Source organism: Polyodon spathula, chromosome 10 (assembly GCF_017654505.1).
Source record: "Polyodon spathula isolate WHYD16114869_AA chromosome 10, ASM1765450v1, whole genome shotgun sequence".
Taxonomy (NCBI): domain Eukaryota; kingdom Metazoa; phylum Chordata; class Actinopteri; order Acipenseriformes; family Polyodontidae; genus Polyodon; species Polyodon spathula.
The window spans coordinates 9,295,898-9,317,270 of NC_054543.1; the positions used below are offsets into that span (position 1 = coordinate 9,295,898).

The following is a 21,373-nucleotide window of genomic DNA, read 5'->3' on the forward strand; positions in this document are numbered from 1 at the left end:
AATACAGTAAGCACTCACCTGCCAAATAAAAAGCCAAAGATGGTCACCAGTCATCACCTTTAATCAGGTCATCTTCAAATCTGATTACTACACCCTTATATAAAAGGTGCATTGGTCAATAATTTATTTTTTAAAAATTCATCCAGCCATTTTCAAGCAATATTGGGAGTTAAACCTGCAGACATCCGTATTAGACAGGGGTTAAAGCCCACCAAGCAAATGCCCTACTGGTGGTAGATATAACTTACAAGTTTCAAGACAAAACAACCAATACATTAAGCATCAAATCAGATATACTGCTCTTCGGGCTTTTCCCCTGGGAGTCACTTGATGTCAATCACGCAGTTAACCCTGCTGGCAGCAATGCATCAACAGACTACCCTCCCTCCTTCCCTTGAACCCACCCTCCCTTGGAGAATGTTTCAATCCTGACTCATTCATTGACTCCACACACAGACCACTCCTTGCCACCTGCATTTATTGTGAAGGGTGAGCTTTGACAGAATAAAACTCAAAACAAAATTATATCAATACAGAAAATGTCCCCTTAAAACAAACATATAAATAAATAAAAATAAATAAAAACACAAGACATATTCCTCACAGCCTTATACATATTCAGCCAGTGATTTACATTCAGCAACTAACTTTCTTAAATGAATCATTTACCTTACAGGATATTTGTAGTAATGTATATCACATCAGAATAATCCTTTATTTGTTTAACCAAGTGTGCATGAAAGCTGCTGATAATCTTGCATTACCTCTGCTTACAATTAATGTCAGAGAATGTGAAAAAATGAAGAAACAGTAATAGTTCCCAACTGCAAGGAATGAGCTCACTCACAAAGCTACATTGATCTCCGCATATACTGTACACTTTATATTTACATGCTTATTATGTAACACTTTTTTTCTTTTTTTGACCAGGACCAGACCACCAACAGTGCTTTCTTTCTACTGCAGGCTCGCTCCTACAAATATGTTAATACTTGAAATTGCTTATTAAAAAAGTATGAAAATCAAGAGGTTGAGAATATACATGTAGATATCCGACACCACCATGTTTGGCTTCCTGGATACATGCAGGAAGCCCCTTCCCTTATACACTAGAAATGAGATTGAAAATGTCTTAATCTAGCTATCCTGTGCGAGCTTCTCCTAAAAATGGGTTCATGACTCAAGTCAGTCCCTCCTGTCCTGGGAGAAGTTGAGTGAGAAGGAATGGACATAATTAAATGTTAGGGGATACAGGTAGGGGGTTTGGGGACAGAGATGGAGAGAGAAGATGGTGTATTCTAGTCCTTCTTGATCAGGCTCTGGTTGCAGGGGCTGCACACAAACACAGTTTCCCTCTGGGCTTCAGGAGCTGCAGCAATAAAAAATAAATAATACCAATTTGACCAAGACAACAGGGTTGTGTTGTAAGCATGGCTTTGCACTCCACAGGTGTGTCCTGTGCAAACACATACACCCCCAATGTTTTATACTGGATAGAAATCGGTATTAACTAACACGATTGTTAGATCCCTAGGAGCAAGATACAGAGAAACTGAGTTCAGTGTCTGTCCACTCCTTAACTTTCTTGAAAACATGTACACTCCCACACATATATTTTCTTTATAGTTCTGAAAGAGAACTTGCTACTGAAACCCATATTTTTATATGGTGTCCCAGAAGTCAGGCATTATAGGCATACATGTTAATATTGGGTTTGTTTAAGTGAAACGAGGAACAAATTAAAACTAAACCCCATAAACTCAACACAAATGAACAAATGCTTACCGGTGGCCCCCATGCTGGACTTGAGGACTTTGTATGAGCAGCACCTTGAGCAGAAGCTGTTTCCACAGTTACTGCAGCTGCGCTGGAGAGCCACAAAAACAATATAGAGAAAAAGTAAAACTAATGTTTTACTTGTCTTTGTAAGATTTTATATGTATATATATATATATATATATATATATATATATATATATATATATATATATATATATATATATATATATATACATACATACACATACAGTGCCTTGCAAAAGTATTCAGACCCCTGACCAATTCTCTCATATTACTGAATTACAAATGGTACATTGAAATTTCGTTCTGTTCGATATTTTATTTTAAAACACTTAAACTCAAAATCAATTATTGTAAGGTGACACTGGTTTTATGTTGGGAAATATTTTTAAGAAAAATAAAAAACTGAAATATCTTGCTTGCATAAGTATTCAACCCCCACACATTAATATTTGGTAGAGCCACCTTTCGCTGCAATAACAGCTTTAAGTCTTTTGGGGTAAGTATGTACCAGCTTTTCACACAGTGTCGGAGTGATTCTGGACCATTCTTCTTGGCAGATTTGCTCCAGGTTGTTCAGGTTGGTTGGACGACGCTTGTGGACTGCAATTTTCAAATAGTGCCACAGATTCTCAATGGGATTGAGATCAGGACTTTGACTGGGCCACTGTAGGACATTCACCTTTTTGTTCTTGAGCCACTCCAATGTTGCTTTGGCCTTGTGCTTGGGATCATTGTCCTGCTGAAAGGTGAATTTCCTCCCAAGCTTCAGTTTTTTTAGCGGACTGAAGCAGATTCTCTTGCAGTATTTTCCTGTATTTTGCTCCATCCATTCTTCCTTCAATTGTAACAAGATGCCCAGTCCCTGCTGATGAGAAGCATCCCCATAGCATGATGCTGCCACCACCATACTTCACTGTAGGGATGGTGTGTCTTGAGGCATGGGCAGTGTTAGGTTTGCGCCACACATAGCGCTTTGAGTTTTGGCCAAAAAGCTCCATCTTGGTCTCATCTGACCACAAAACCTTTTCCCACATCGCAGTTGGGTCACTCTCATGCTTTCTGGCAAACTCCAGATGTGCTTTCAGATGCTACTTTTTGAGTAACGGCTTCTTTCTTGCCACCCTCCCATACAGGCCAGTGTTATGCAGAGCTCTTGATATGGTTGACTGGTGCACCATTACTCCACTCCCAGCCACTGAACTCTGTAGCTCCTTCAAACTGATTGTTGGCCTTTCTGTGGCTTCTCTCACAAGTCTCCTTCTTGTTTGAGTGCTGGGTTTTGAGGGATGGCCTTTTCTTGGCAGTGCCTGGGTGGTGTGATGCAGCTTCCATTTTCTGATCATTGATCCAACTGTGCTCACGGGGATATCCAAACACTTGGATATTATTTTGTACCCTTTCCCTAATCTATGCATTTGTATTACTTTATCTCTAACTTCTGTAGAATGCTCTTTGGTCTTCATTTTCCTTCAGATTCACAGCCTTACCAATGATCCTTCAACAGTGGGGTTTTTATCCAGAAAATGTGACAGCAACTTTAATGGTTCACAGGTGGAGGCCAATGGTAAGGTAATTGTGTCCTCGTTAGGGCAATTTCTTTCATCGGTGCAAACTGGGAGCTTCCACAGCACAGGGGTTGAATACTTATGCAAGCAAGATATTTCAGTTTTTTATTTTTCTTAAAAACATTTCCCAACATAAAAGTAATGTCACCTTACAATAACTGATTCTGAGTTTCAGTGTTTAAAAATAAAATATCAAACAGAACGAAATTTCAAAGTACTATTTGTAATTCGGTAATATGAGAGAATTGGTCAGGGGTCTGAATACTTTTGCAAGGCACTGTGTGTATGTATATATCTATATCTATATCTATATCTATATATATATCCACACACTTGATATGATGTTGTAATCTGTATGAAGGGTGGATTTGACAACCAATTAGACAAGTTGTGGATTGCAATTTTTCAATGAAGCAAAAATGAATTAACTCAAAAATGCAGAAAATGTGGGATATCTCAACTCTCACAGCAAAGTTATAATATTTACACAAACTTTGTTTTAAAAGATAAATAAATAAATAAATAAATAATGGGTAACTACAAATATATGTATGTTTCCTAACTCTCCCAAAATAACACTGCCAACAAACATTTCATTCACGATCAACACTGGATTGTATTACACTGGAAGCGCACAAGGGACCCCAAGATCAATAAATAAATTCTAATTTTAGAAAACTGGAAGTGACTCACTCTCTTCTTCAGCACTGAGAAGACAGCGTTGCAGCTGGAGCAATTGCCTGTAGCAAACAAGTGAGGAAAAAGTGAGTCAATGAAGGGATCGCAGCACCAGTACTGTATACCTATTCATCTGACCGGAGACCTGGTTTAACACTGCTGTTTGGAAGTCTATAAATACACAGTGCCGCCACTCTCAGTTTATTTACAGAATACAATATTTATATAGATAAGAAACCTCATTCCCAGTGTTGGCATGTCGCAGATTTGATGTCTCATTGGCAACAGCATCAACTGTAATGGTGCTTTTGATTACTTACATTCACTTACATAGATGGCCCAGGCTGGAATGGAATCTGGGTCCCAGAGATGAAAGGTAAGTGTTCTAACCACTTCCTATTGAGTTCCAGTAAAAAATCTACTCTCAGCCCGTGGGAGTCACTGGTAGAGAATGTCAGCAGTGTAACCACATCAATGAGGAATGCAGGGATGACAAACGTCCCCGTAGCTCAGCTTCTGACCCCTGTGGAGTGAGTCACTCACAGCCTCTGGACACCAAAATGGGGTTTGGCATCTGTGGTTTTTACACACCAATCTCTAATCCCAAGAAAGCTACATCCCTACTGAACAGAATCTTTTACACTGGAAGTGTCCGCCTGTCTACATCTAATGTGGGCAGAACTATGTCTGTGTTTGTTTTGAGGCAGCATGCTTCTCTCATTACACAGCCATCAAGCAGGCAGTGCTTTCAACACAATCATACACTCATCTGTCCTGCGTCTTCACTCTCCATTGAGCTTCACATTTCACTGCAGAGAACCCCAAATCAAAACGTGACGAGGAATATCAAAGGGTGCCAGGGTTCCATGCAAGTTAATGACCTACTAAATAAATCAACTTTTTCCTCTTAAGCCCACACACTGGTTGGAATAGTTTAGTTATTTCATTGCAATCTATTCTTTCATTATACAGAATGCTTAATAATCTCACGCATGCCAAATACAGTGACAAATTAGGTTTTGCGTGTTTCTGTCATACATACCTGTCAGTCAGGGGTTTGATATTGTATAGACTGGTATTTCCTTATTTGAAATGGAAGTTCCTGCAGACAATGTAAAGCTCCTGAGAGCCCAGTGAATGGCAGGACCTGTAAATTAGGCTTACTGGAACTACTATTTGCTAATAATTACAGGGTATGGATTGGTTAAGAGGAAATCCAGTTCAGTTAGAAGGCAACACATGCAAGAGGGTGGAAAACAGAGCCACACTGAAACTTGCTTTCAGAGGCATCAGAATAGAACTTTCAATTGCTCATTATGATTGTAGAAGTAAAGAAGGGCAGATAATGGAGTTCCTGGTGGCAGTGCTGGGCAGCAGCTATTTAGTGCTAAATATCAAGATGCAATCTGACTTTGCAAGAGAGTTAAAAAAAAAAAAAAAAAAAAACTAGTGACTAAGGCCAAAGCACTTTCATGAATCCTTTCACTTTAGCAGTAGCATTAGCATTGCTGGTTATGGGACTGACCCAACTGCAGAAGATTGACATATGGAGTGTTATCTTAGACAGACAACTCTTTCAAGTTTACACTTTTGGCTAGGAATCCAAACGCATTCTTTAAATGGGGAGTCAGGGATAGAGTATGTCAGAGCTAGCCCCTCCAAAACTCCTTTATTAGAAATGGTTTACCACACAGACAGATGCTAACGGGTAAGACTCACCAAAAAAGAATAGACTGGCTTTCTGTATAACTAACTTCCTGCCACAGAGTTGGAGCACATGTCTTAAGATTTCTAATTATAAAGTTATCCTAACAAACGCTCAGAGGCACAGGGAATGGTGTACGACTTAAATATTACACACCAATGTCATCCACTTGCCCCTATAATACCTTGGAGATCAGGGATCTAAAAATTCCATATTCTCCCACTTTATCTCCCCCATGAGATTGGGTCTATCTGCCCATAGATTCTCCAACATTGAGGTATACCTTCGCCTACAACCTCACTCCTCGTCCTTTTCCACCCATGCCCCTGTGATATGCCTACCTCTCCCCAGAGATCAGTTGAATGTTGTTAGTAATTACACAGAATAGGTTTGATTCAATAAATTTCAGCGTGAGCATCTGTTGTAAGAAGCTTCATCTATGAAAATGTTTCAGCCCTTCAAAATAGCGGTAACAAGAAAGGAGCGCTTGATGTAGCTGCCACTTCTGTCATGTGTAGCGGGAGAAGACCTCAGTGCTAGTTTATACTCATATATAGGCTATATTTCAGCTCTGATCTCAACTTCAATTGAGTCACCCAGACTTTTGGCCAGCACTTTAAAACAATGTATTTTAATTCTACCGGTTTAACTGCACTGGCAATTATGTTTATCTGGGATTAGGATAAATCCTTCTGCTCCCGTGAGCCAATGCAGGCAGTTAGTTCAGAGAGACGCCACACAGTTGTAAATAAACCTGGATACGATGTGTAAATATTTTGCAAGAACAGTTATAATAATACAAAGCAGTTAAATCAGTACTTATTGAGACTTTTACTGTTGTTCGCTTTCTGCACTTCCTTTTTTTCAAAAGAAGAATGTGCAATGAAGGCTGGAAAACAGCAGTGCAAAGAGAAGCTTTTACATTCGATTTCATGTTTATTACTGGAGTACAACACATTGTTATCATTAGGTCAGGAAGTTCAGATAGATAAATTAAGTTCGAAATGAGTCAATCTGAAAATGAAAATAACAAACAGCTTTTTCATTGGGCATTAAGGGGTTAAGGATTTTTATATCTTCTTTTAATACCAAAACTATCTCATTAGACTCACAATTGGAATTGGATTTAGGCTATCATACAGACAGACAAACAGAGGAACAGGAGGAGAAGGGGGGTCAAGGATTAATGTCCTGCCAGACTGGGAGGGTCTGAGGTGTATCATGGCAGTTACAAATGGGCTTGATTAGGCCTAATCAATTTATTATCCAGTCTTAAAGAGAGGGCTGTGAACTCATTTATCTGAAGGATGTTGTTTTAATACATGCCACTGTGCAATAGGTAACCTCTTTAAAACAACAAAGCATACATAGCCAGTTATCTAGACAGATTACATGTATTTATATCAGGGCAACTAATAATAACAGACTTCTCACAGAAACATTTACATTTCTTTCCATTTACAGCATGTTCCATCTATGATTGCTTTTTATTTCTAAAAATACATTTTCACTTCTGCAACCTATCTAAGAGATCCAACCGCACCCTTATCCCTCAGCTATAACCAATATGCCATGCTTCCCCAACCCTTAAGACTTAACCACTAAGGCACAATTCATCTTAGTTCCATAGCACTAACCACCTGACTTCCTGCCTCCCAGTCCCTCATCTTTATCCTTCATCCCACAACATCCCTGCTCCTGTCCGGCAACACTGTGTGTTTGTATGTGCGTTGGAGTAAGCATGTGGTAATGTGCGACGAGGGCTCGAACTGGAGGTACTACACTGAATTCCCCTCCTCCCCCTGCCTGTCAGCACTCCTAATCCCCAGTGATAGAGTGTGCCCTTATCTCCCTGAGGCTCCAGTGTTAAGCTTCTGGCCTTTAGTGTGGATAAGACCGCTATCCGGCATGATTACGGAAAACAAGTTACAGGTTTGTCACTACAACACCCACTGATAACCATGTTAATCATTGCTAGTGGTGCGAAACCCAGTCTCTAAATGTGATCCAGGACTAAGGAAACAGCACAGTGTGAGAACTGCTGTTAAGAGCCAGCTGAGATTCAGTAAAACTGACTGCTAATAACCAAGACTGCACAGCTGTGCTACCCAGCAGGGTCTACAGTACATGGGATATTGGAGTATTTGGGGCAGAGTTTATGAATTTGCTGTTTATCTCATTAATCTTTTATTTTCTTTCTTAATTCATGTATGTAAGTTTGTCATGCTTTACCCTCTCAACCTCCCCTCACCTCGAGTAAGTAAGTGTGAGAGAGACTGAGGAAGGTTTATTAAGAGGAACTGTAATCCTTTTTGTGAGTCTCCCTGTGATTATTACAGCGATTATTACCTTTGTTAGACAGGAAGGAAGGTGTTGAGAAACGGACCAAATATTAGAACCTCAGCTCAACTTTTGAAAATTGTGACTAAGTTATTGGAATTTTCCTTTTAACAGAGAGGCTTTCAGTAGGATTTATTACTGCTTGATTGTATTTATGTCACAATTTTAGTGTCAAGAAATGCATTTCAGACTCTTAACACATGTTGCTCAAAGCACAGCTAATTTACCTGTTATTGAAAAATGAATCTCTACTTTACAGGATGACTGAATAGCTGTACTGCTTTCTGATCATTACACCCTATTGTACTGTCTAAACTATTAAATTGCATGTCTTTGCTTAACCTTGCTCCCCTGCACCTGTGCTTTTTGATTCTCTGACATCATACAATTCTAGATGCGTGCATCTGTCAAACAAACTACAAAGGTATCAGTTACAAAGACTCATTTCCATTTTTTCCTCTAGGACCATTTGGAAAGTATAACGTAACAACACTAAATAATCTACAAACTAAATACTATTAAACTACAGCTTTATGCTACTTGAGGCCTGATTATGTGGGGTGAATGGTCATCATTGGTGTTCCTTCCCTGTATAAAGTAACATCTGTTGTGTATAAGCACACCTAATAACATGGAGGTTCACAATTATCTCAATGAGGTTCTCCAGGAGAAGATACTACAACTGCATAAACACCGTTTGCAGCAAAGCCTGAAGCAGAGTGTTAATTGCTGTACAACAGTGGCCTCTGTCTGTCAAAGGAGGGAAGAGCAGTGTTAAAGTATTAAGTAAGCCAAATAATAAAAAAGACCGGTAAAATGTAGCCGAGGGACTGAGGTAACGTGGCCTGGGGGTCTGCTTGGGCTCTGTTACGTACCGTAGTTGTTCGTAGGATAGCGCTTCCGCAGCTTCTCAGTCAGTTTGGACACTTTGCTCCTGATTGGCTCGTTTCTGCTTAGCAGGCCATTGTCAATAACCCCAAGATCAAAATCAGCAGTGCATGGTGGGACTTCATCGTCCTCCTACATAAAATAAAATGAGGAACGGACTTGAATAAAGTGAAGGGGGCCTTGAGCCAGGGTGAGGGCCACTCCAACGGAGGCACTGAGCAGAAAGTCTGTACCTGTAGTAGGAAGGCTTGCTAGAAAGAGAGTTTCCACACCGAAATAGCAATGGAAAGATTTAAAGACAGTCACCTGATCCCATGCTGGGCGGTGAAGATGTTTCTACAGGGAGGCTGATAATGCACGTTTGCTGTAACCAACAGGAAATAGAATGCATCCACTGCACTTTAAACAGCTTCACATTTTCTTTAATTCACAAGGATAGCATAGAAAATAACCCTTTTGTCACATGGAGGTGCAAATTAAACCAGCCAAAGGAAAGCTGTGACAGCCGGAGAGCTTGAGCCTACCTGTTCCTGTTCCACAACAGCAGTCTAAGACCTATCTCATTCACCTGTGCAGCTAGTGACAGATCCAATTAACTGTCTGGCAGGCAATACTGAAACTTCACAATTCACAAAGTCTTTGCAAGCTTGTGTGTGAAGCGTAAAGATGGGAATGCAGTCTACAGAACAGCAATCTCACATGCACAAATAATACAAACAATAACTCATCCAGCACAGGGAGCCCTGACCAGGAGCTGGGTTTGCAATCCCCCTCAGGATGATGGAAGCCTGGGAAACTCATTACCAGCTCTCCCCTCTCCCCAGGGTTGTAAGAGAGCTGCCTTCACCCAGACACAGAGCTATTGCCTTACAGGGGCATAAATTAAACCCTGCAATGAGCCACTGAAGTCCTGCAAGGGATGTAAAAACTTCTGTGGTCTGACACATTACTGATGTTGGAAATATTGACAGCAGTTAAGTCATCAAACTTATTGTAGTTCAGCAGCTGCTTAGTGTACTTCTCTTGTGTTTTGGAGGGGTTTGAATTTGAAATGTGAATTCTACACCTTTAGTTTTTCCACTCTCTCTGACAGTTGGGAACTTACCGGTAATATCAGCTGTTGCTCCTTTGAAAGCAGAGTAAAATAAAGCAGACATTTTTTCATCCAAAAACAATAGTTATAATATGTTATTTTCTTGTGTGAATTTCTAGTTTTTTACCCTTTAATAGCCAGATTCCTATGCAACTTGCAATCAACACCATTTTTCTATGTATTTGCCAAACTTGACATATGAGCAAATTCAAATGAATTCCTGATATGCATCCCAAGTGGGGATAATAAATACTACAAACTAAGGGGAATAGGGAGTGTTTGGTGTGCCTTACAACAAATCCTGTTGTTGCATTTGTAATGCATTACATGTGAGCTCATTTGCATATTTTGGATATGTAAAGGTCTTTTTAATGTTTTACATTGATTCCAGATTAAATACAAACAAAAAATAATCCTGAAATAACACTTTTTGATTATAAAGGATGTTGGTTTGGGATAGTCAAACTTGCAATGATGCTGACACTTCTGTTTACTTTTTTCTGCTCTTACTCTATGGCACTCTTAGTCATTCTTTCCCTCACACATATATTCTTATACAGTTGAGCACTTACCGGCAAAATCAGCTGCTGTTGCTCCTTCGAATGCAAATTAACACAAAGAATACGTATTACAGATAAATGCAAGTCACAGCCTCTGTGTGAGATTGTGTGAGTCTTTGTGCCTGTACAGTATAGTATATTTAAACCATCTCACAGTATTATGGCTCAGTTTTTTGTTTTGTTTTTCCCCCAATCAGAACTTCAACCCCATAAACATTGACATACTTAGGCTTCCCAAAACTCAATCACTTATCAATCAATCTACCAATCAATCGTTTTTGTTAATCAGGTAAATCCCAATTTACAATAAAGATGGCCAAAAGGCTCTCAAAATTCCTGCAAAAATGTAAATCATAAGAAAAATAAATACAAACAAACACAACCCCCAGCTGATTCCTTCGACCCCTCTGCCACATCCTTATGTGGAAGGACTCAGAATCGACAGGGCCTGGATTCACCCACAGTGTGTTTGTTCTGGATTGGCGACACACACTAATTCTGCAGACAGCTGGCTGGGAGGAGGTTTCTCAGCTGGGCATGAAATATGAAGGCTGGGCTGTCAGCGCCTGGACCATCGGGGAGTGGACTGGTTGCTCCGTCCCCCAGGTCCAGCTACTGAGGACTGTACAAACAGCTCTACTAAATTCAAAGACATGAAAGCAGTTCTGCTCTTAAACAGAGAAGGATTCTCTGGGGGAGGGTGTATATAATTATGCTATTGAAAGCAAAAGTATGTAATTCTGAGTATAAAGGCCTGTGTCTGTCTCTGTGAAGGTATGTGTGTTTGAGCAATGAAATGCAGTGGGTACGAGTTATAAGGGGAGGCATTACCACTGAAGTACTAAGGTAAGCAGGGAATTCATGCAGCTAGCAGATGGACTACAGGATGCTCTCACCTCAATAGCATCTTTAAACTCATCATCAGGCTCAGCCTCTTCTGCCTCATCAACACTCCCTGGGGACAGATCCTGCAGAGACAGACAGACAAGGAGTTAACCTAAATACTAGCAGTTAAGTGCAGCTCCTGTGTCTCAGTTTTTATTAAAATCACACTGCCTCCCAGTCTTTCATCTCCATCCACTAAGCCACACTGCCTGAGCTCTAACCACAAGGCCACACTCCAGTCTAGATATCTAGCCTGAAAGCACATGTCTCGGGTTTGGCTGTGCTCAGTAGTGGCTTGTGCTTTCTTCATGGTATCCAGCTGGCTGCTGCAGTGGGGGTCTCAGTGTCAGCCTGCTATCACATCTGACTGGAGACCTGTTGGCAGCACATCTGTGTACACCTGCACCCAAGCCTTGCGGGATCCAACAACCTGACTGAATTCAGATTTATTAAAGCCTGCAAAGCAGAGAGACTCCAATGCTCAAGTCTGTTTGTTTAGATAGCAAAACTCTATTTACATTTCAGGAATCATTTTCAAACAACTTACAGAGTGGTTAGAGCTTAGGTTTAGGGTTAGGGTAAAAAACTGTATACAAGGGTGAAGATTCAGAACTGTTGTTCTGAGGTGTTTTTTTTTTAGATTCCTTTATAGATCATTAAAGTGTAATATACTAGTAAAAGCAAACTGTATGTATAATGAAAGCAGGCCAGCAAGGTAAAGCACGTTATAAACCATGGTATGCTGAAGCACATTAAAAGCATGGTACAAGCTAACATCCCTGCAGACAGCAGCTACAATACCACAGAGCTTCCACTAGGAGGCATGTTATCTCCACTGCACTCACTGGAGAGAAACATATGCTAACACTCTGGTCTGCCTGCACTGCCAGGGCAGGCTTGGCCATTCTGCTTCCCGTTGGGAGGTGGGAAATAATCTTTTACAGCTTTATTATCCCTACAGCTACACAAGACCGCAAAGGGCTCTCCGGAACCTTATTGGAATCAGATGATCTGTGTTCATTGTCACAGGCAAACTTTTTGTAGGCAAGGAAAACAAACACTTTTCTGCATTTTTATTGACACTGCGCTACATACCAGTTAGCTTTAATAAACTAATCCTGGTTGGCTAGTTGAAACTGGGTATCAGTTGCCTAATCCTTCCCTAAAAACCTAGAACAAAAACTATATACAGTACTACTCCGTTCGAATGCTGTTGTTAGGGTCCATAATTCAGAGACTGCATTATTTGTGTTTCGCCTTAACGAATATTGGCATTGACAGGACTGAGATACATTAGATAAGTCTACTAGGAGATACTTTATTTTTTTTTTTAATTGGCACTAGGACACTTCCTTATCAATCTTATCAAGAAAATCTCTTTGTTTTTCTCTGTCTTTTTTCTATGTAGATTCTTCAACATTTGTATCTTTTGAAACTGCTGCTTCAGTTTCACCCTTTCTTACTCTGTCCACTGCATCAAGTTTCATTCTAACAGAGAAAGATTTTCATTTTTTGCTGTCTGCCATGCTTCGTACTGTATATCTGGAACGTTCACCCAATGTTTGTGAGTCAAACTGCATTATGGGGTTAATGGGAATCACAACCTTACTGTGTTATCTTACCGATTCAGCACTATTAGAGGTTGTGTTATAACAGGGTAGCACTATATATGAAAGGCTTATGATTCCTATCTTATTTTAAATAAGAGATCTGTAACTAATTAAAACCAATTTGTTTAAATTATCTTTTAAACAAAAGTAAACAATAAGTAGACACACAGACATTTGGAATTTAATATCATTTTGAGTAAATGGGCAGAAAATGCTGGGTTCTACTATAACACTATGTAGGACATGTGTCTCAAGTTACAATTAAGATCATTCTCTTGCTCTAATAATTCTGTTCTGCTTTAGAAGCTGAAATGACTCGATGCCTGCATGAAATTAGGCTACCCACAAAGCCTGAAAGGGTGAACAGATTTGACAGTGCAGCAACGTTCCTGAGCAATGCGTATGGGGGTAGCTCAGTGGTTGAGATGAACATACCAGGGAACCTGTTTGGGCAACAGGTTTTTACAATGGGCTTTCTCCTCCACTGGCCTGCTCCTGAATCCAGCTCGCAAGCGAATGGGAGTTTTGTGGTCTTACGTGTACTCCCACAGAACATTAATCCACATCACAAAAGCACTACACAATCTGCCACAATTCATAGTTTTTTTTCCTTTTTCCGTTCTGGATAAGCAGTGAAGCAATTATCTAATTTGATCCCCCACAACCCTCCCGAGTTCTAATGGTTACGTTCCAATCTTAGAAGTGCAGGTCCTAGGAGCCAGCCCAGCACCCTGCCACACTCCACTCCAGTATTTACTGCCCTGTCCACCTTATTTACAGCTTCGACTGACTGCGCAGATGAAAGGGGGGGTTCCCTATTTGTTTAACAGAGTCTGCACTACTGACTTGGTGTAATTTATTGGGGTTATTTAGTCAGTATACCCTTTCCAGCTTGAATTCTAGCACCATCACTTAGCACACTGCAAAAGTAGCCACTGATAGCTTACAAATCAGAATGGAAGTTAAAGATACGTAAAGATTTTGCTGTTATACTGCACTCGAGTTGAGTTTTGGGACGGCCACTTAAGTCGGTGTGATGTCACTTTTACTGTACAAGGCAAGCTGTTTCTCACTCACCTCCACACTGGTAGGTGTTGGAGTCCGGTCCATAAAAGCTGCTAGCTCTGGTTCCATGTTTTCACCATCTCCTTCCTTGGGTTTGAGCTGTCTCTGGTGAAAGGACTCCCTGTACTCCAGCACAACTACAGTAAAAAGATCACACAGAAACAGAAATGTGCTGCCTGGCAGGGTCAGACATGTCATTTAGGCATGTGGACTGTGAGCAGGGTCCTATCCTCAAACTAGCTGCAGCCAACAGGGGCAATTCTGAAAAATACTAATTGCTTGAACTCCAATGCCCTCTTCTTGCCGCATATGAAAACCTTGGAAGTTAGGGCCCCCCTCTGTAATATTTATCTCCACAAAACCCAGTAAATGCAGAGCGACAGGATTATATCAAATACAGTCGACTCCACTTATTTGCATATCGGCTAAATGCATAATTTACTTAATAGCGAAGCTGTGCAGTCACAAATTGCACTGTACATTACATTTTAATTTGGATAATTGCATAATGCAAACAACTTTCGAACATTGAGTAGTGATGTAGAGCGCATAGTGACGGCATGGCAGCGGGGAAAGCTGTCAATAAAGACACAGAAAGTGGCAAAGCGAATCTGTAAAACTCGAGCCATAGCACACTATGAGCCTTCATGGAGGCAAATGGTTATGTTATGACCATTTCTTATAGTTGTTTATCAGCTCAATTGGCCGAATGCATCAAAGTTGTTTTTGTTTTTGCTATGGTTGGAGTCTCAACATCTATAAGGTACTGTACACATCTGTTTATCGTCTATGTTTTACTGTACTGTATTGCAATAACTTAGATTATGCAGGCTGCTATATACTATACATTATCATTTACTTTTCATATCGTGCGTTGCCAGAAAATAGTGTTGTTTGTATTGCGTGCATAACGTATTTCAAGTTGGTTTATTTTTCTGAACTTGTACAGGGGTTACTTCTAATAAGTTATTTGTAATAAAATATATAAAAATAACTTACAATAACTTAGTTTATGCCAGCTTTTACAAACATTATTTTACATTTCATATTGTACATTGCCAAGGAATAGTGTTGTTTAAATTGAGTGTGTAATTTATTTCAAGTTTGTTTTTTTTTTGTTTTTTTTCAGTATTTTAAAGTTACTTGTAACAAAATATAAGGGAAAAATAAAGTTCTGAATCTGATCAAAACGAGGTCATATATACACAGACCTATTGTAGATATAATATAATATAGACCTATTGTCATTGTATCCCATTGTATTCCCTCACTACGGTTATGTGCATGACCTCACACCAGTCCTGAGCCTGGACAGCTTTAGTCTAGCACAGCCCTGTCCCACCTGCTCAACCATTTAAAGTGGTCCAGAGATCTGATTTCAAGAGATTCCCAGTGGATGTGGAACATTCCCCAAATTGAAGATTGAATTTAAGCAAGTCCAGAGAGGGAGGGAACAGTGGGAGCACAACACCCCAGTCTTGGAGACACGACGTAGAGTAAAGCAGGTGCAGTGGTCTGCACTGGTGGATATTTAAGAGTCTGCTGTTGCTCCAGTCCCCACTTCTCTATCCCACAGATGTTTTTCACCAGTATGAAAACAGCAGAAATGTTGCCATTAACTCAGCAAGCACCGCACAATCACAGGTCATTTTTTAAAAATGTGTATAACTTCATTTTACTAGCAGAAGTGTCATGAGAAAGTAGATTACCATGATCTACATCCACTTACGAGCATGTAAAACTGCAACGTAAGAGATGTTCTTTCAGGTAACCCCAGATTCTTCACTGGCTACAAATAAAAGTCCTGTAAACTTCTGGGCCTCCCGATTATTCGCTCACTTGCTTTGTTGCAATTCCTATCCAGTTTACCAACAATCTATTATTGCTATTCCTGGATGGAGATGAATGCTTCAATGTAATGTTTAATTAAGCCTGAATGGCATTAAACTATTAGCATCTGATCTCTCATATCAAACAGTTTGATTTTCAATGAGGATTAAAACTGTGCTTGTTTACTCTTTACTCCACAGTAATGTTGTGGGTTTTTTTTAAGAAAAACTGTTTACAAACCAATTTGTACTTAAATGTTTATTAATTGTTGCATCTTTAGGGCGTGTCATATAGGAGTGAAATGTTTGTGACAGCACTGCACACTGAAGCCAGTATAACTTCATTCAAAAAAACAAAACGCTTCTGAAACTAATCAAAGCGCACTAGCTCCCTCTAGTGAAAAAGGCAATTCTTTGCAAGAACAGTAAAGACCTATTCAGTGACAGCCAAGTGAACTTTGCTAGAGCTGCCGGTCTGTACTTGGGAGTTTGGGTTCAGCTTTGATTCTGCACTCCAGTCCTGAGGGTGTGTGTACTGGAACAGACTCTGGTTTGAGAATTCCATTCCGACATTCTTAGAGCTACAAGCTTCTAAATAAAACATACAATGACATTTCCTGGTTGATCCAGTTTGCCACCACCTACATGATGCCTTGCAAACCAGCCTGCTCACCTCGCACAAACTCTCTGTTCCATAGAAAGAGGGCACTGTTAACCACTGCCAGGATCCAGGAGAAAGGGACTGTATACATCACGCAGAGTGCAGTCAGGAGCCCCCCATAGAACCTGCAAAGACAGTGAGAGAGAGAGAGAGAGAGAGAGAGAGAGAGAGAGAGAGAGAGAGAGAGAGAGAGAGAGCAGGATTATTGCACTGCACAATTATGACGACGGACTGTGCAAGGTTGCAGTTTTAGTACTCACAGGAAGGAGGTGTTGTGGTTCTCCCAGTACAGAACTCGGTACACAGATTCTGCAGACAGACAGGCTCGTGACAGAATCTCATCCAACTGCATCAACCTGGAACAAAGAAGCAACCGTTAGGGTTAAACACAGGGCTACAGGCTTGTTTTGGTCCTAATGCCCAATGCTTTTAAAAGGGAATTTCCCATAATTCCCCCCATATTGAAGCCTTCCCATGTATTTTCATTTGGAGATTAGCCTAGATTCTCCTCAGTTATTTCAAGGGAGTGTAGCTCTCAAATATTAAGTATTCCAAAAAGGTGCAGAATAGTTTGGGGGTCATTCCACATCAGATTTGAGAAGAGGAAAAGTAGCAACATGGCTCAGGCAACCCTGCTTCTTTGTTAAATCTCCCATAGGTGACACACATCTATGGACACTAGCTTGATACTGATAACTCATTTTTTATATGTAGTGCAGTGATGGGGGATTTGTATGTTAATGGCAACTATTTCCAAAACAGCCCTGAAATCAACATCAGAAGCTCTTGGAATTGCTTCTCACGTGATCTATATATCGCCTTGGTTATAAAACCTTCAGATCCAATCATCAACATCCAGCAATCTGACAACAAGTAATAGAGCTGAAGCTGTACCTATTTGCCATCCGAGGTTGAAGAATGGCTGAGACAGTAAAGCAAAAAACTCTGTATGATTTGACATGGAATGATGCTTAGCAAACCTGGAAACTGTCAGCGCAGCTGATACTCACAGCCCCTTGACCTCCAGCAGTGCCTCCTCTCTGCTCAGATGCACGGTCTGGAGGTCCTGGCGCTGGACAGCGTGGTGCCGTTTTCTCTGCAGGACAAGCTCTGAAGGGCTCTCTTGGGAGCAGACTTGCATATACCCCAGCACAGCTGGGGCCAAGATACCCAGCAGGAGCAGGGAGAACCAGGCTGCTGGAGACACAGAACTTTGAGTTACAAAGATTTGCATAAATGAGCGTTGACAAGGCTCTGAATACCATAAGAACATAAGAAATTGTAGAATGAGAAAAGGCCATTCGGCCCACCTATACTCGCTTGCTTTGATGAAAGCGTGGTCCACTAGTATTCAGGAGAGGAAAAACTAAAAAACCCTAACCAAGTTAGTAGGGGAAATGAAACCTCTGGGAATCAATGGCTAAATGGATTTCTATTCCTCCAGGTGGCTTGGTAAAAGTCTTATTAAGGTCACAGAGAGGGTTATACAGTACTGTTCATGACAGCATCCAGTCTGCTCTTGAAGGATCCAATAACTCTATTATGCATGTTGTTAATCAATAACTGCATCATAAGGATTTGATCATCTCTGCTTATTGTTTATACTAGACCTGTAGGAAACAAAGAGGTTGATTTGATCATTCCACTTGTATTTTTTTTTTTTTTTTAAGCATTTAACAGCACTAAGGAATCACCCTTTGTTGCATCAACCACATAACCATGGTAATCCTATGATTACCCCTAATAATAAGTGGAAAATGCAATTTCGGTGGATTCCAACAGTGACGGTGTATAGGTTGATTAAATTAACCCCTTAGACATCTAATCAAGCATTTCAGCTAATACCATCATTGATCAGAAACCAAGAGCTCCCTGGACTTATGACAACTGGGCAGACAGCCGTTAGCATCTGGAGTCAGTTATTTTTGTCCTGATAAGAATGTCTCACTCTCACCTTCACTCAGAGTTAGAAAGACGATGTTCAATATGAGACAGCAGAGCAGCGAACAGATAGGCATTCTCCACCTGCAACAAGAGACAAGAGTGGAATGAACTTGACAGGGAAGTCAGGGCAGAGCCAGCTCTTTTGATTCCTGCCAGGCGCTAATGTATTTCTGCAACTTCAAGAATCTATCCATTCCAAGTCTTTAGATTGTTTTTTATGGTGTCTGGGGGCTTCAGCATTAAAAATAAATAACATGCTTTGACTCGAGAACAATCTCTTATGGCAGGTAGGATTTACAGGAATGGAATGATCACCTTGAAGTTAACTGTAGCAATACAATATATACTTGTTTATATGAGGAATGACACACCACCAACCTTTAGCTGATGCAGTTATTGATTAACTACATGCATAAAAGAATTGTGCCGGTCTTGAAGTCAAGCCACTTTTCTATCACTTACTCTCATTTTTCAGCCCATGGTATTATTACAAGGATGTTTAATTTTTTTAAAGCTCTCACCTCAGTAAGTACTTGACCAGCTCCCAGGTGTCAGTGAGGGGCTCCAGGAAGATCTCCATCCTCTTGAAGGAGACCACCATGTTGAAGAGATCAAAGGTCTGTGGTTTGGGGCTGTGGAGTTCTGGCAGCTCAGGGACCCCCCCATCCCCATGGGCCAGTTCAGCCAGATCCCCACGCTCACCTGTCACTGCGGCGGCGCCCCCCTGTGGCTGCTCTGGGGCCGCCATGGCTTCCGCTTGCATCCTGTCAACAGATGCATATTACAGTATTGTCTTTGATTCATTAATATACTGAACTGAGCCCCTAAAAAAAATCTCACAGTAAACAAAACATAGGAAAGTAATAAACTATAACTATATGCATTTGTTTTATTCTGGTGTCAGTGCAATTATTTAAAAGTTAACTACTATTACTATTCTTTTCTATAAGGGATCGGTAAAAACAAACAAACAAACAAACAAACAAAAAACTACTATGCAATGCGAGTCATTTTTCCATCCTTGTTTCTGTAATCTTCAAATTGCCCCAGAGTTGTCTAACACTATATGTGACAACATATCCTACCAGGAAATGTAAATTTTGCAACTGTGTATTTACCATAATGCAATTGCTAATATCGATGTAAATACATACACATATTGATTACCTGCACTGCCATTGCATTGTTAAAACCCTGAAGCATTAATAGAAAAGACTAAATGAGCACACGCACAGTCCATTGGCTTTCATTGAATACAGGGTTCTGTATTTATCCGAATTGTGTTTACAAAACACGTGCATGTTGTGACATGGTTATGCCAGCATCCTAGTTCCATGTGCTACTATTTGTTTATGTATATCTCGTTAAATTGTTACTTGATGTTTACATGCTGCGCGTGTTTTCTAGAAACGACTTAAGTTCAAGCAAATTGTTTTGAAAGCCAATGTGTTGCAAATTGGTACGGTACCTGATTACGTTGATTTGCAATTGAAGTGTACAATCCTCTTCTCGAACTTTCTAAATGAAACAGACTTTTATTGTACTTTACAGCTACTTTATTTTGAATACAGAGAGTGTCAACCGCTGGCTGACAGGTGCATCAATCAGCTTACTGATAGACAAAAGTCAAGTAGCCACTTCCGCAAACAGCTGCTAGAAGTGATCACAGAGAACATCGATTCAGCAGCAGGGACAGGAATCGAGGGGAGAGTGCATCGATACAACAGGACTCTCGATTCATCAAGAAATAAAGTACCAACCGTATCTGCTAGTAATCGATGAGGGGACAATATAAAAAATAAATCGGTGACAGAATATGTTACGCCTGAGACCCCACCGTCAAATCTCTGATTGCGGAATATAATAGTAAACATGTCACAGTTTGGAAGTGTGATATATATATATAATATATATATATTATATAGATATATATATATATATATAATATATATAATATCGTTATAGCCATCGGTAAAACGCAGTATCAGTTTTATATTTTTTCTGTACGGAGATATATATTACTGGGGGCGATTGCTGTTTACTTTACACTCAGGTTTATTACACCTTTATTATTTACAACTCTCCACTAGAGGTCAGTAAAATACAAACAGTATAGTGTGCTTTGACTGCTGAAGAAAGTTCTACTTTATCATATCTCCAGAATGCTAAGGTCACATTTGTAATTTTTCAGAATATGTGGTGTTCAATGATAGACTTCAGTGTGAAATGATTCTTGTGACTGTTTATAACACGAAACAGTTGATGATCAAGATGAATCAGGTGATTGAACTCTGAAGCCAGCTTTACACAGACCATGACTAGGAATTTACTTTACTTTACCTTGGTACCTCTACAATGCAAATGTACCATATTTATTTACAATGCCTATGTTTTGCCAAGCTAAGTACACTTTACTGTGCTCATATCGCAACGTCATACGAATGTCAGGGCAAGCATGTAACTTTTAATTAGTGTGTGTGTGTGTGTGTGTGTGTGTGTGTGTGTATGTGTTTAGTTGGATTATCTGATATGAACACGATTTTACCTGATTTAGAGTTTCACCAATGTCACTTGGAATGTTTCACCTGCTCGGCTGAACACAATTCTTTTAATCTTTTTTTTTTTTTTTTTTTAATGCAAAAAAAATAAAAAATTCCAACAGGAAGCAGCACACCCCAGGCTCCTGGTGCCAATTTGCAAAAGCAACTAACAACAACACAATTCTTTGGACGTGACTATTGGCTCGC

At 40.1% G+C, this 21,373-nt stretch overlaps 1 protein-coding gene across 3 annotated transcripts; it reads right to left on the reverse strand.

Moving 5' to 3' along the window:
* Nucleotides 1–463: 463 nt before the first annotated feature.
* On the reverse strand, nt 464–20,280 carry LOC121322291 (protrudin-like). 3 transcript variants are annotated; one of them, XM_041262064.1, is made up of 14 exons: nt 20,095–20,280; nt 19,148–19,390; nt 18,637–18,707; nt 17,693–17,876; nt 16,943–17,038; nt 16,695–16,807; nt 14,205–14,329; nt 11,529–11,600; nt 10,645–10,668; nt 10,085–10,105; nt 8,967–9,111; nt 4,062–4,108; nt 1,786–1,867; nt 464–1,369 (listed from the first exon to the last, which is right to left on the reverse strand). In XM_041262064.1, the coding sequence occupies exons 2-14, from the start codon at nt 19,387–19,389 to the stop codon at nt 1,299–1,301; spliced, it is 1,293 nt and encodes a 430-aa protein (XP_041117998.1). In that variant the 5' UTR covers nt 19,390; nt 20,095–20,280; the 3' UTR covers nt 464–1,298. The 3 variants fall into 3 exon arrangements, with proteins under 3 accessions (XP_041117998.1, XP_041117997.1, XP_041117999.1); XM_041262063.1 differs by having other exon boundaries at nt 17,693–17,879; XM_041262065.1 differs by lacking the exons at nt 10,085–10,105; nt 10,645–10,668 and having other exon boundaries at nt 17,693–17,879.
* Between the last annotated feature and the right edge of the window lie 1,093 nt (nt 20,281–21,373).